Raw genomic sequence first — 12,192 nt, 5'->3', positions numbered from 1 at the left:
CACGTTATCACTATATCAGGTCGAGAGCGTATTGTAGTCACTCTCTCTATTCCTGTACTTCATTACGTTTCAGGTGTACGTATAACTTTTCCAAAAAATTTAATGGTTCACGACTTCAGATAGAGAGCGTATTGCACCCACTGTCTAGTCTCTGTAGTGCATTGAGATTTTGTTGATCGAACATGAAATGGATACACAGACAAAGCCAGGCCAAGTACATGGCGAGATGTCGCCAGAAGAACGTCTTCAGGTAGAGAGCGTATTGCACCCAATGTCTAGTCGATTTTGTGGATCGCACATGAAATGGATACACAGACAAAGCAGGCCAAGTACATGAGAGAGTGGACGATGTGCAGATCGACACGGCCTGCGGGTACTTCATTAAAGTTGCCCATGACATAACTAGGATAAAAGTAATAGTTAATCACTGCAAAAACATTGCCAAGTATGTGAGCACTTTGGACTTGACAGAAGAGTGCATGGGCGACGTTGACAAAACATACCGCGGTGACTGTCACTATCATGACAGCAGGGCACATCGCACGCAGCATCGCAGATCGTGTCGAATTGCGCATCATAATATTGCAAAATTGCTCCTGTGCATGCAAGTGGATTTCATTGCACTTCTCAGTTTGGGAAATGCTCGATTATGACAATTCTCCGTGTGAGTGCACTAGCCCTGAACAGATATGTAGGTGAACCGTTTGTGGTGTCTCATAGCCTACCTCACGACCTGCTTTCTTTCTTCATCACTTGTATCTTGCAGGTATATCATCCCGTGACGACCACATTGAAGTCTGAATTTGAAGTGTGAAGATGCTTCAGCAACCACATTGTACTTTTCCATTGCTTTCATTGTGCTTCTACTGTGCATGTGTGAGACTTGTGGGGTAAACATGTGATGACATTGTATGCTGGCGACACGGTCAGATGTTCATGCGTCTAACGTACACCTGCATGTTATGCATTGAAAAGGGTTTGCCACTTGCGATCCTGGGACGAGTATCAGGTCCGCTTTGTCCTGTGTGGGCTGTATCAGATTGCTGTTCACTTCTCTATCTGTTGGATATGTGACTTTCTGCAAGTTTCTGGTGTATGATGGCCACGTCCTTGCTTGTCACTTTGTATGATATTACATTCTGTATTCGCTGCTTCCATGGCATGGTCTGCAAACTGCAATCCTTGGGCAAATGTCATGTTTGCTATGTTGTGCTTTGGCCGTCAGCTTGTCTACACGCTGTAGTTGAATTATTTTTGTTTCACAACTGACTTCCTCAAGTACGGTGGCCACTGCTTTGCATGGCATTATACATGAAGAATTTCCTGTTTGTGCCGTGTGCATGTGCGTATGTGTGCGTAGCCACGTGTGTGTGCCGTGTGCATACACATGTTTGTGTATCTGTGTGCGGGGTAGCGAGGCGGGGAGGGCTGGTATGTATCAGTGTGTTATTGCAGTCGCATGGCTACATACAGTACATCGCGCGCGTGGTCATCATGTTTACCTTCGGGGTTGGGGTGGGGAGCCGGAGGGAACGGAAAAAGACCTGAAATTATCCATATAAAAATCGCTCTGTGAGCGGTTCTGAAAAACCTTTACTGGTACTGCCCCGTCGTAAAAGTAAGAAATTAGAACTGGCCCATTGTCCCCCCAAATGCGAACTGATCCACCTAAATCGCGAATGACGGGACCCGAACGCACCAGTAGCACGAGGTTCCTACCTGTGGATGCAGATGGGGACGTTGGTCCGGACCATAGGCCATGTACTGTACTAGCGGTAGGCTTCCCTATCAAAATAATAAATTCTACTGCTACTACTGGTGTTACCCTATGATAATTGCCGTGATCCTGTGCCCTCCCGACCTCGTGCTACTGGTGCGTTCGGGTCCCGTCATTCGCGATTTTGGTGGATCAGTTCGCATTTGGGGGGACAATGGGCCAGTTCTAATTTCTTACTTTTACGACGGGGCAGTACCAGTAAAGGTTTTTCAGAACCGCTCACAGAGCGATTTTTATATGGATAATTGGTATATACAGAAGCCTTGCTTGGTAGTTTAACATGTTTTTCGATTTTGACAGCATGTTACAAGGCGGGTTATGGTTGTAGTCAGGAGCACTACGCGATTCATGCGATTATGGTCATTGGTGGTACCGATATGCCGTGAGTCAGGTGGCGGGCAATGTACACGCGCAGGCGCCGCCCGTGGTTGGCTGTTCCCATGGCAACAGCCTTGTCAGTGTCGTGAAATAGTCATAGCCTGGATTTGATTATACAGAATGACCTTGCAGTATTCTTCATGTCCTTCATTACATGGTTGCATTTGCATTGGCATTGATCCGCATCAGGGAGTAGTACTACTCCCTGGTCCGCATTACGTCCATAGACATGCATGATCATCATGGCAATGGTAGTATGATCATCCTATACATGCACTACAATCATTGATCATGTTTTTCGATTTTGACAGCATGTTACAAGGCGAGGATGCATAGTGCTCCTGACTACAACCATAACCCGGTTGGCGCGCTGTAGGGTTCACAACCCCTACAAAGAGGGTCCTGGGTTTTCCCAATACGGTTCAAATGGTCGCAAGACCGGGACTCTGCCAACCGGGCTATGGTTGTAATCAGGAGCACTATGCGTCCTCGCCTTGTAACATGCTGTCAAAATCGAAAAACATGTTAAACTACCAAGCAAGGCTTCTTTATATCATTCATCATGTACCACATTACATCATCTGGTACTACATTACATCATTCTTTTTTCGATTTTCGCCTTGTAACATGCTGTCAAAATCGAAAAACATGTTAAACTACCAAGCAAGGCTTCTGTATATACCATTACATCATTCTGTACTACATGCATCATCATTGTGATTCCCCGGGCACGTGGGTCCTGGTAATAAGTACTAATAACTACACCGTATGGGTGTGCATGTTAAGGCAACAACAATAATGACAACAATCCCTCAGCGGCAAAGACGACCATTCGTCAGTAGTCGCTGTGATAGCCGCAGCCTAGATTGTGAGCAGCAGCCTGACACAGCACCGTACTGGCAGCAAACCTGCATTGCGGATCAGATGATCAATGCCGCTTGAAACTGCCAATACAATATTTACATACAATGTAGATTCATGCACCTGCATGCTGTTGAGTCACGGTGGTGCAGAGTACAAGCATTACTGGGCCGGGGAGATCAGGGACAGATCTACTCAGCCATGGCCAGGTAGCATTCTGAAGTTGATGAACTGCATGGCAGAAAAATTTGAGCGTGAAAAATAAAAAAACCTCCTCAAGTCTCAAGGGATTGCACTCTCAGAGATGATCCGTGACATCAAGTGTGGAAAATCCACATAATCAGGTCTGCTTATAGGCCAACGGCACATGTCTGCACACCGGGAGTGTTGAAAGAGAATCTAAATACTTGCAAGCTTGCATGAGTAACTGGTCAAAGAACACGTCCATGAACAGTCTGTTGATCAGGCAACAGCGAGCAAGACAGTGCTTGCACGCGCACTGTGTCGTCTGTCTTACGGATGCTGGAGCCTTGGAGGCTACTCTCGCTAAAACCAGGCTGTATTCACTGCACGGATGCACACATGCACCATCCAATTGAACAGCCTCGTGGGCACGAGTACCGGCCAGGCCATACGCGCAGCACACATTGGCAGGCCGCAACGGCTCTGAGAGTGTAGCCGCAGAAGCCTGCTGATGCATGGAGTAAACACAGCATGAAGCCTGCTGATGCATGGAGTAAACACAGCATGAAGCCTGCTGATGCATCCAGTAAACACAGCATGAAGCCTACTGATGCATGGAGTACACACACAGCATGAAGCCTGCTTATGCATCGAGTACATCCAGCATGTATAGACTGAACAGCCATGCATACAGTAGTGTCAAGTCAGGAGAGCGAGCGGTTACTGACGTGTTTGGTAATCCCTTTCTGTATCGCCGCCAGTCGTCTATTTCTCAATACCGGTATGCAGTACGCCCATACCGCCAGCAGAAGCAGCTTCTGTTTGGTCCGACCATACCCTCACTTTAACTTGGCGCATGATGCGGCGGGTACAAATGACCTACTCAGCAGCAAGCGCACGTTGGATGTGGTGGTGGTGGTGGTGGTGGTGGTGGTGGTGGTGGTGGTGGTGGTGGTGGTGGTGGTGGTGGTGGTGGTGGTGGTGGTGGTGGTGGTGGTGGTGGTGGTGGTGGTGGTGGTGGTGGTGGTGGTGGCGGGGGTGGTGGTGGTGGCGGGGGTGGTGGTGGCGGGGGTGGTGGTGGCGGGGGTGGTGGTGGTGGCGGGGGTGGTGGTGGTGGCGGGGGTGGTGGTGGTGGCGGGGGTAGTGGCGGAGGTGGTGTGTGTGTGTGGGGAGGGGGGGGGGTGGCTGCTGGTGGTGGTGGTGGCGATGCTGGTGCTGCTGGTGGCTGGGGTGGTTCTGCTGGTGCTGGTGGTGGAAAGGTTGATCCAGGTAGCCATTAACCTGACCAACAGCACTGGTTTCAGCCTCCACGGCCTGCATGCAGAACACGAGCGCCATGGCTCAGTTTGACTGCCGCATAGTGCGACGGTAGCCCTGGTTACACTGTGGTGGTGATTGGGAGAGTCACGGGTAGAAAATGGCCCTCGATCCGCTGCACTACTGGAGTGAAGCTTTGGTCGTGTGGAAGCACGCCACGTATTGGTGCTGTACATGCCAGTGGCTATTAGATACAGCCAGGAGCAGCAGAGAGCACACAATGCAGACAGGACACAGTGAAGACAGGATGCAATGCAGGCTGGACACAATGCAGACTGGACACAGTGCAGACAGCACACACTGAATGTAGACAGGACACAGTGCTGAGGGGATGGCAGGGAGGCGCCAATGTAACAGCCACCAGCAGTGGATAGGATTTGTATATCTTGCATGTACAAAGTGCAAACACCTTTTCCATGCTTGCAGTTAAAGGACTTGGTCTTCCACAGTAGAGAGGTTGCGCACAACGAAAATCCGTAAGATCTTGACCGTCCGGGTTCGAGTAACGAAAGCTGCTTTGAAGATTCGTCCAACCGCGACCACTTCATAGCCGTGTGGTGTAGACCAGGCTGAATAGTGGCGGTCAATTCTTCAGCCTTGCAAGCTGTTGAGTGGTGCAATCCCAGCACAAGCTGCTATGGCTTCTGCTGTAGCATCGCTATCATCGCCTCCGGCGATGGGCGTCCAATGGTCCAATGGTGTGTGTGTGTGTGTGTGTGTGTGTGTGTGTGTGTGTGTGTGTGTGTGTGTGTGTGTGTGTGTGTGTGTGTGCAGGGCAGCCCCCGTTGAGTGCCCCATCTGTGGAAAGGTCTGCTCTAGACCAAGCAATCTTAAGCGCCACAAGTGCACAGCGGAGCGTCGCAAGCCAGTCCAACAGCAGCGTGGTGCATGTCAATGCGCAGATTGTGGGAAATGGTATCGTAGCAGGGGTGGACTCGCTGTCCACAGGTGTCAGCCTACCTCAATCGCTAGCCAGCCCGCTTCCGCTCCTTGTAGACCTCGCCAGAACCGCCCAACAACGGATGAGGGTGCCAAGTTTCCACTACTGTGTCAGCACTGCTCTTGGAGATTTTGGCAGACCAGGCACCTGACGCCGCACCGGCGTGTTTGTTCTTCTCCCTCCTCCCGCAATGGGACCACGTAACCTTTACGGCAGTGGGTCAACAGGACAGGACAGGACAGGTGTGTGCAGGATGTGTGTGCGTGTACGTGTGTGTGTGTATATGTGTGTGTTTGCGTGTGTTTGCATGTGTATCTGGTGGGTGGGTGGATGGGGCCGGGGACGGAGTGGAACTTGTTAGCTCCCGGCTAAATGAAGTCCCCTCACACTAGCATAGATACACCTATTACTAACTTACCGTGTCGCTTGATTGTAATTTTGCTACCCAGGATTGATGGTCTAGAACACAAGGAACACCACATGCCCGAGGCAAAAGCACCGGATCAATGCATTTTGTATGGGATGGAAGTCATGACGGCTTAGACCCCAGACAAATACCGTGTACTATGGATGCAGGCATGAACACATATCAAGCATGTTGCTTCTGTGTTGTTGCTTGTTTTTCATTTGTTTGCTTCAGCTTAAGTGTGGCTTTTCTCCATCTGATGCAGCATAACCTGTATGTGCGTTCACCTGTATGTGCAGTTCACCTGTATGTGCAGTTCACCTGTATGTGCAGTTCACCGGTATGTGCAGTTCACCTGTATGTGCAGTTCACCTGTATGTGCAGTTCACCTGTATGTGCGTTCACCTGTATGTGCAGTTCACCTGTATGTGCGTTCACCTGTATGTGCAGTTCACCTGTATGTTCGTTCACCTGTATGTGCAGTTCACCTGTATGTGCAGTTCACCTGTATGTGCAGTTCACCTGTATGTGCAGTTCACCTGTATGTGCAGTTCACCTGTATGTGCAGTTCACCTGTATGTGCAGTTCACCTGTATGTGCAGTTCACCTGTATGTGCAATATAACCTGGTCTAAGCGACCGCCCCGCTGTGCGATCAAAAGCGATTGTTACATGTACTGTAAAGCCGGAAAGTGTAACGAGTCACAAAGTCTAAATTGTTAACGACCAATTTGTTTCAGCTATTTGCAGAAATGCTATCATGAACCCAGTTTGAGATGTCTGTGTAAAGATGTGCATACATCGATGCATGTTCTTTCCCTTGTACAAACATCGTTAAACTTTCTGCACGTCATCATGCCAAAATCACAAAAAAACATTTAACTTTTGGTCGTTAAACTTTCCGCTTTTACAGTACTCATATTGACAGGTGCTGGATGACATCATGTGACCTTACAAAGAACACTAAGTCTTTCATGCAGACAAAGTAGCCATATTAGGGGTTTTCACGCGGCCTCAGTCAAGCACGTACTACGCAACCTACACTGCCGTTTGTCACTTCCGTTGACTGCATGCACTCAGAGTCACTTCTGTTGACTGCATGCACTCAGAGTCACTTTCGTTGACTGCATGCACTCAGAGTCACTTCCGTTGACTGCATGCACTCAGAGTCACTTCCGTTGACTGCATGCACTCAGAGTCACTTCCGTTGACTGCATGCACTCAGAGTCACTTCTGACCGCACTGCAAACCCTGCTGCAGTCAACTCTGCCGGCCAGGAATGCACTTGTGGTCGCTGTGTGTAGGTCTGACATGGCCGCTGATTTGGTATTTTTTTTAAGTCGGCTGCTGGTTGCGCAATGCAGGTGGTCGCCGTTTCCGGTGCAGTTTTTATCTAGAACTGTCGGTGCATGGAAAAACGGTGGCTAATGCCAGAGGTCGCTGTAACAGGTGTTACTGTAAACAACTTGTTCCCTAAGTGTTGCAGCCGAGCTGGGTGATCGAGTGTGGGCTCCACAACACACATCACCCCTAAGTGTTGCAGCCGAGCTGGGTGATCGAGTGTGGGCTCCACAACACACATCACCCCTAAGTGTTGCAGCCGAGCTGGGTGATCGAGTGTGGGCTCCACAACACACATCACCCCTAAGTGTTGCAGCCGAGCTGGGTGATCGAGTGTGGGCTCCACAACACACATCACCCCTAAGTGTTGCAGCCGAGCTGGGTGATCGAGTGTGGGCTCCACAACACACATCACCCCTAAGTGTTGCAGCCGAGCTGGGTGATCGAGTGTGGGCTCCACAACACACATCACCCCTAAGTGTTGCAGCCGAGCTGGGTGATCGAGTGTGGGCTCCACAACACACATCACCCCTAAGTGTTGCAGCCGAGCTGGGTGATCGAGTGTGGGCTCCACAACACACATCACCCCTAAGTGTTGCAGCCGAGCTGGGTGATCGAGTGTGGGCTCCACAACACACATCACCCCTAAGTGTTGCAGCCGAGCTGGGTGATCGAGTGTGGGCTCCACAACACACATCACCCCTAAGTGTTGCAGCCGAGCTGGGTGATCGAGTGTGGGCTCCACAACACACATCACCCCTAAGTGTTGCAGCCGAGCTGGGTGATCGAGTGTGGGCTCCACAACACACATCACCCCTAAGTGTTGCAGCCGAGCTGGGTGATCGAGTGTGGGCTCCACAACACACATCACCCCTAAGTGTTGCAGCCCAGCTGGGTGATCGAGTGTGGGCTCCACAACACACATCACCCCTAAGTGTTGCAGCCGAGCTGGGTGATCGAGTGTGGGCTCCACAACACACATCACCCCTAAGTGTTGCAGCCGAGCTGGGTGATCGAGTGTGGGCTCCACAACACACATCACCCCTAAGTGTTGCAGCCGAGCTGGGTGATCGAGTGTGGGCTCCACAACACACATCACCCCTAAGTGTTGCAGCCGAGCTGGGTGATCGAGTGTGGGCTCCACAACACACATCACCCCTAAGTGTTGCAGCCAAGCTGGGTGATCGAGTGTGGGCTCCACAACACACATCACCCCTAAGTGTTGCAGCCGAGCTGAGTGATCGAGTGTGGGCTCCACAACACACATCACCCCTAAGTGTTGCAGCCAAGCTGGGTGATCGAGTGTGGGCTCCACAACACACATCACCCCTAAGTGTTGCAGCCGAGCTGGGTGATCGAGTGTGGGCTCCACAACACACATCACCCCTAAGTGTTGCAGCCGAGCTGGGTGATCGAGTGTGGGCTCCACAACACACATCACCCCTAAGTGTTGCAGCCGAGCTGGGTGATCGAGTGTGGGCTCCACAACACACATCACCCCTAAGTGTTGCAGCCGAGCTGGGTGATCGAGTGTGGGCTCCACAACACACATCACCCCTAAGTGTTGCAGCCGAGCTGGGTGATCGAGTGTGGGCTCCACAACACACATCACCCCTAAGTGTTGCAGCCAAGCTGGGTGATCGAGTGTGGGCTCCACAACACACATCACCCCTAAGTGTTGCAGCCGAGCTGGGTGATCGAGTGTGGGCTCCACAACACACATCACCCCTAAGTGTTGCAGCCGAGCTGGGTGATCGAGTGTGGGCTCCACAACACACATCACCCCTAAGTGTTGCAGCCGAGCTGGGTGATCGAGTGTGGGCTCCACAACACACATCACCCCTAAGTGTTGCAGCCGAGCTGGGTGATCGAGTGTGGGCTCCACAACACACATCACCCCTAAGTGTTGCAGCCGAGCTGGGTGATCGAGTGTGGGCTCCACAACACACATCACCCCTAAGTGTTGCAGCCGAGCTGGGTGATCGAGTGTGGGCTCCACAACACACATCACCCCTAAGTGTTGCAGCCGAGCTGGGTGATCGAGTGTGGGCTCCACAACACACATCACCCCTAAGTGTTGCAGCCGAGCTGGGTGATCGAGTGTGGGCTCCACAACACACATCACCCCTAAGTGTTGCAGCCGAGCTGGGTGATCGAGTGTGGGCTCCACAACACACATCACCCCTAAGTGTTGCAGCCCAGCTGGGTGATCGAGTGTGGGCTCCACAACACACATCACCCCTAAGTGTTGCAGCCGAGCTGGGTGATCGAGTGTGGGCTCCACAACACACATCACCCCTAAGTGTTGCAGCCGAGCTGGGTGATCGAGTGTGGGCTCCACAACACACATCACCCCTAAGTGTTGCAGCCGAGCTGGGTGATCGAGTGTGGGCTCCACAACACACATCACCCCTAAGTGTTGCAGCCGAGCTGGGTGATCGAGTGTGGGCTCCACAACACACATCACCCCTAAGTGTTGCAGCCAAGCTGGGTGATCGAGTGTGGGCTCCACAACACACATCACCCCTAAGTGTTGCAGCCGAGCTGAGTGATCGAGTGTGGGCTCCACAACACACATCACCCCTAAGTGTTGCAGCCAAGCTGGGTGATCGAGTGTGGGCTCCACAACACACATCACCCCTAAGTGTTGCAGCCGAGCTGGGTGATCGAGTGTGGGCTCCACAACACACATCACCCCTAAGTGTTGCAGCCGAGCTGGGTGATCGAGTGTGGGCTCCACAACACACATCACCCCTAAGTGTTGCAGCCGAGCTGGGTGATCGAGTGTGGGCTCCACAACACACATCACCCCTAAGTGTTGCAGCCGAGCTGGGTGATCGAGTGTGGGCTCCACAACACACATCACCCCTAAGTGTTGCAGCCGAGCTGGGTGATCGAGTGTGGGCTCCACAACACACATCACCCCTAAGTGTTGCAGCCAAGCTGGGTGATCGAGTGTGGGCTCCACAACACACATCACCCCTAAGTGTTGCAGCCGAGCTGGGTGATCGAGTGTGGGCTCCACAACACACATCACCCCTAAGTGTTGCAGCCGAGCTGGGTGATCGAGTGTGGGCTCCACAACACACATCACCCCTAAGTGTTGCAGCCGAGCTGGGTGATCGAGTGTGGGCTCCACAACACACATCACCCCTAAGTGTTGCAGCCGAGCTGGGTGATCGAGTGTGGGCTCCACAACACACATCACCCCTAAGTGTTGCAGCCAAGCTGGGTGATCGAGTGTGGGCTCCACAACACACATCACCCCTAAGTGTTGCAGCCGAGCTGAGTGATCGAGTGTGGGCTCCACAACACACATCACCCCTAAGTGTTGCAGCCGAGCTGGGTGATCGAGTGTGGGCTCCACAACACACATCACCCCTAAGTGTTGCAGCCAAGCTGGGTGATCGAGTGTGGGCTCCACAACACACATCACCCCTAAGTGTTGCAGCCGAGCTGAGTGATCGAGTGTGGGCTCCACAACACACATCACCCCTAAGTGTTGCAGCCGAGCTGAGTGATCGAGTGTGGGCTCCACAACACACATCACCCCTAAGTGTTGCAGCCGAGCTGAGTGATCGAGTGTGGGCTCCACAACACACATCACCCCTAAGTGTTGCAGCCGAGCTGAGTGATCGAGTGTGGGCTCCACAACACACATCACCCCTAAGTGTTGCAGCCAAGCTGGGTGATCGAGTGTGGGCTCCACAACACACATCACCCCTAAGTGTTGCAGCCGAGCTGGGTGATCGAGTGTGGGCTCCACAACACACATCACCCCTAAGTGTTGCAGCCGAGCTGGGTGATCGAGTGTGGGCTCCACAACACACATCACCCCTAAGTGTTGCAACCTCTCGATTGGAATCGACTGCATATGCCACTGTACACACATGCATGTACACACACACACACACACACACACACACACACACACAAGCACGCGTGTGCGCGCGCACACACACACACACACACACTGTCTGCACATATCTTCTTACCAGTTCGCAACTCCTGATGCTTAGTCTCCTTCTCTTCGATATAGGTCAGTACCTCTTGATGCAAGTTGATGTGTGCCAGTACATTTAGGTGACCTAACAGTGTCTCTTTCCGGGACCTCATCTCCTTAAGCAGGTCATCCAGATTTGTAATATCGCTCGCAAGTTCCTCCATCCACAACCGCTGATGGTCGCTCAACTGTACAGCAAACAATAATACCTGTCAGTCTGTGTGTGTGTGTGTGTGTGTGTGTGTGTGTGTGTGTACCTGTGTGTGTATGTATGTGTATCTGTGTGTGTATGTGTGTGTGTGTGTATGTGTGTGTGTGTGTGTGTGTGTGTGTGTGGATTCACTGGCCAGAAAAAAGCCACTTCAAAGCTGTGTGGTGTAGACCAGGCTGAATAGTGGTGGTCAATTCTTCAGCCTTGCAAGCTGTTGAATGGTGCAATCCCAGCACAAGTTGCTATGGCTTCTGCTGTAGCATCGCTATCATCGCCTCTGGCGATGGGCGTCCAATGGTCAATGGTCAATGGTGTGTGTGTGTGTGTGTGTGTGTGTGTGTGTGTGTGCGTGTGTGTGTGCGTGTGCGCATAGCCAGTGCAGACTAAATTTTATTTTTCAAGGAAACCCTTCTGAAACGGTATCAATCGATTCAGCATGGAATTTCATTCCTCCTGCAAAGTTTCAGCTGATTTGGAGCCACGGCAAGGGCGCTATGGCGATTTGAAGATCGAAAAACATCAATTTTGTTTGTCACGAAGAAAGGCCATGATTGCAACACAAAGGGTACAGATAGGGTTTTTCATTTGACCCGACGAGACCACACGACGCTTGCAGATCACAGCGCAAACAGTTCACCAACCACACTCCACGAAAGCAAGTAGTGTTACTCCTGACAAGTCTTGTTTCGTTCCATAACGATGACAGGGAACTCATCAGAGGAGAAGCAGTTGTTGAACTGTGTGTGAAGGGGTTAAGCTGAATAATGCTATTTTAT

The 12,192-nt window shown here is 51.6% G+C and overlaps 1 protein-coding gene across 4 annotated transcripts in view; it reads right to left on the bottom strand.

The window, feature by feature from the left end:
• Positions 1-3,195: 3,195 nt before the first annotated feature.
• LOC135820196 (uncharacterized) overlaps positions 3,196-12,192 on the bottom strand; it is a 45,924-nt gene continuing 36,927 nt past the window's right edge. For 2 of the 4 annotated variants that reach the window (XM_065333511.1, XM_065333526.1), the window contains 3 exons: positions 11,198-11,393; positions 5,875-5,915; positions 4,578-5,661 (listed from right to left, as the gene is read on the bottom strand). In XM_065333511.1, the coding sequence (XP_065189583.1) occupies positions 5,485-5,661; positions 5,875-5,915; positions 11,198-11,393 (414 nt within the window). In that variant the 3' untranslated portion in view covers positions 4,578-5,484. Of the gene's footprint in view, positions 5,662-5,874; positions 5,916-11,197; positions 11,394-12,192 lie in introns of all 4 variants that reach the window. The other 2 variants (XM_065333520.1, XM_065333530.1) reach the window with 2 other exon arrangements.

The sequence above is a fragment of the Sycon ciliatum genome, chromosome 1 (assembly GCF_964019385.1).
Source record: "Sycon ciliatum chromosome 1, ocSycCili1.1, whole genome shotgun sequence".
Classification (NCBI taxonomy): Eukaryota; Metazoa; Porifera; class Calcarea; order Leucosolenida; family Sycettidae; genus Sycon; species Sycon ciliatum.
This window is presented reverse-complemented; position numbering and strand designations above follow the sequence as displayed.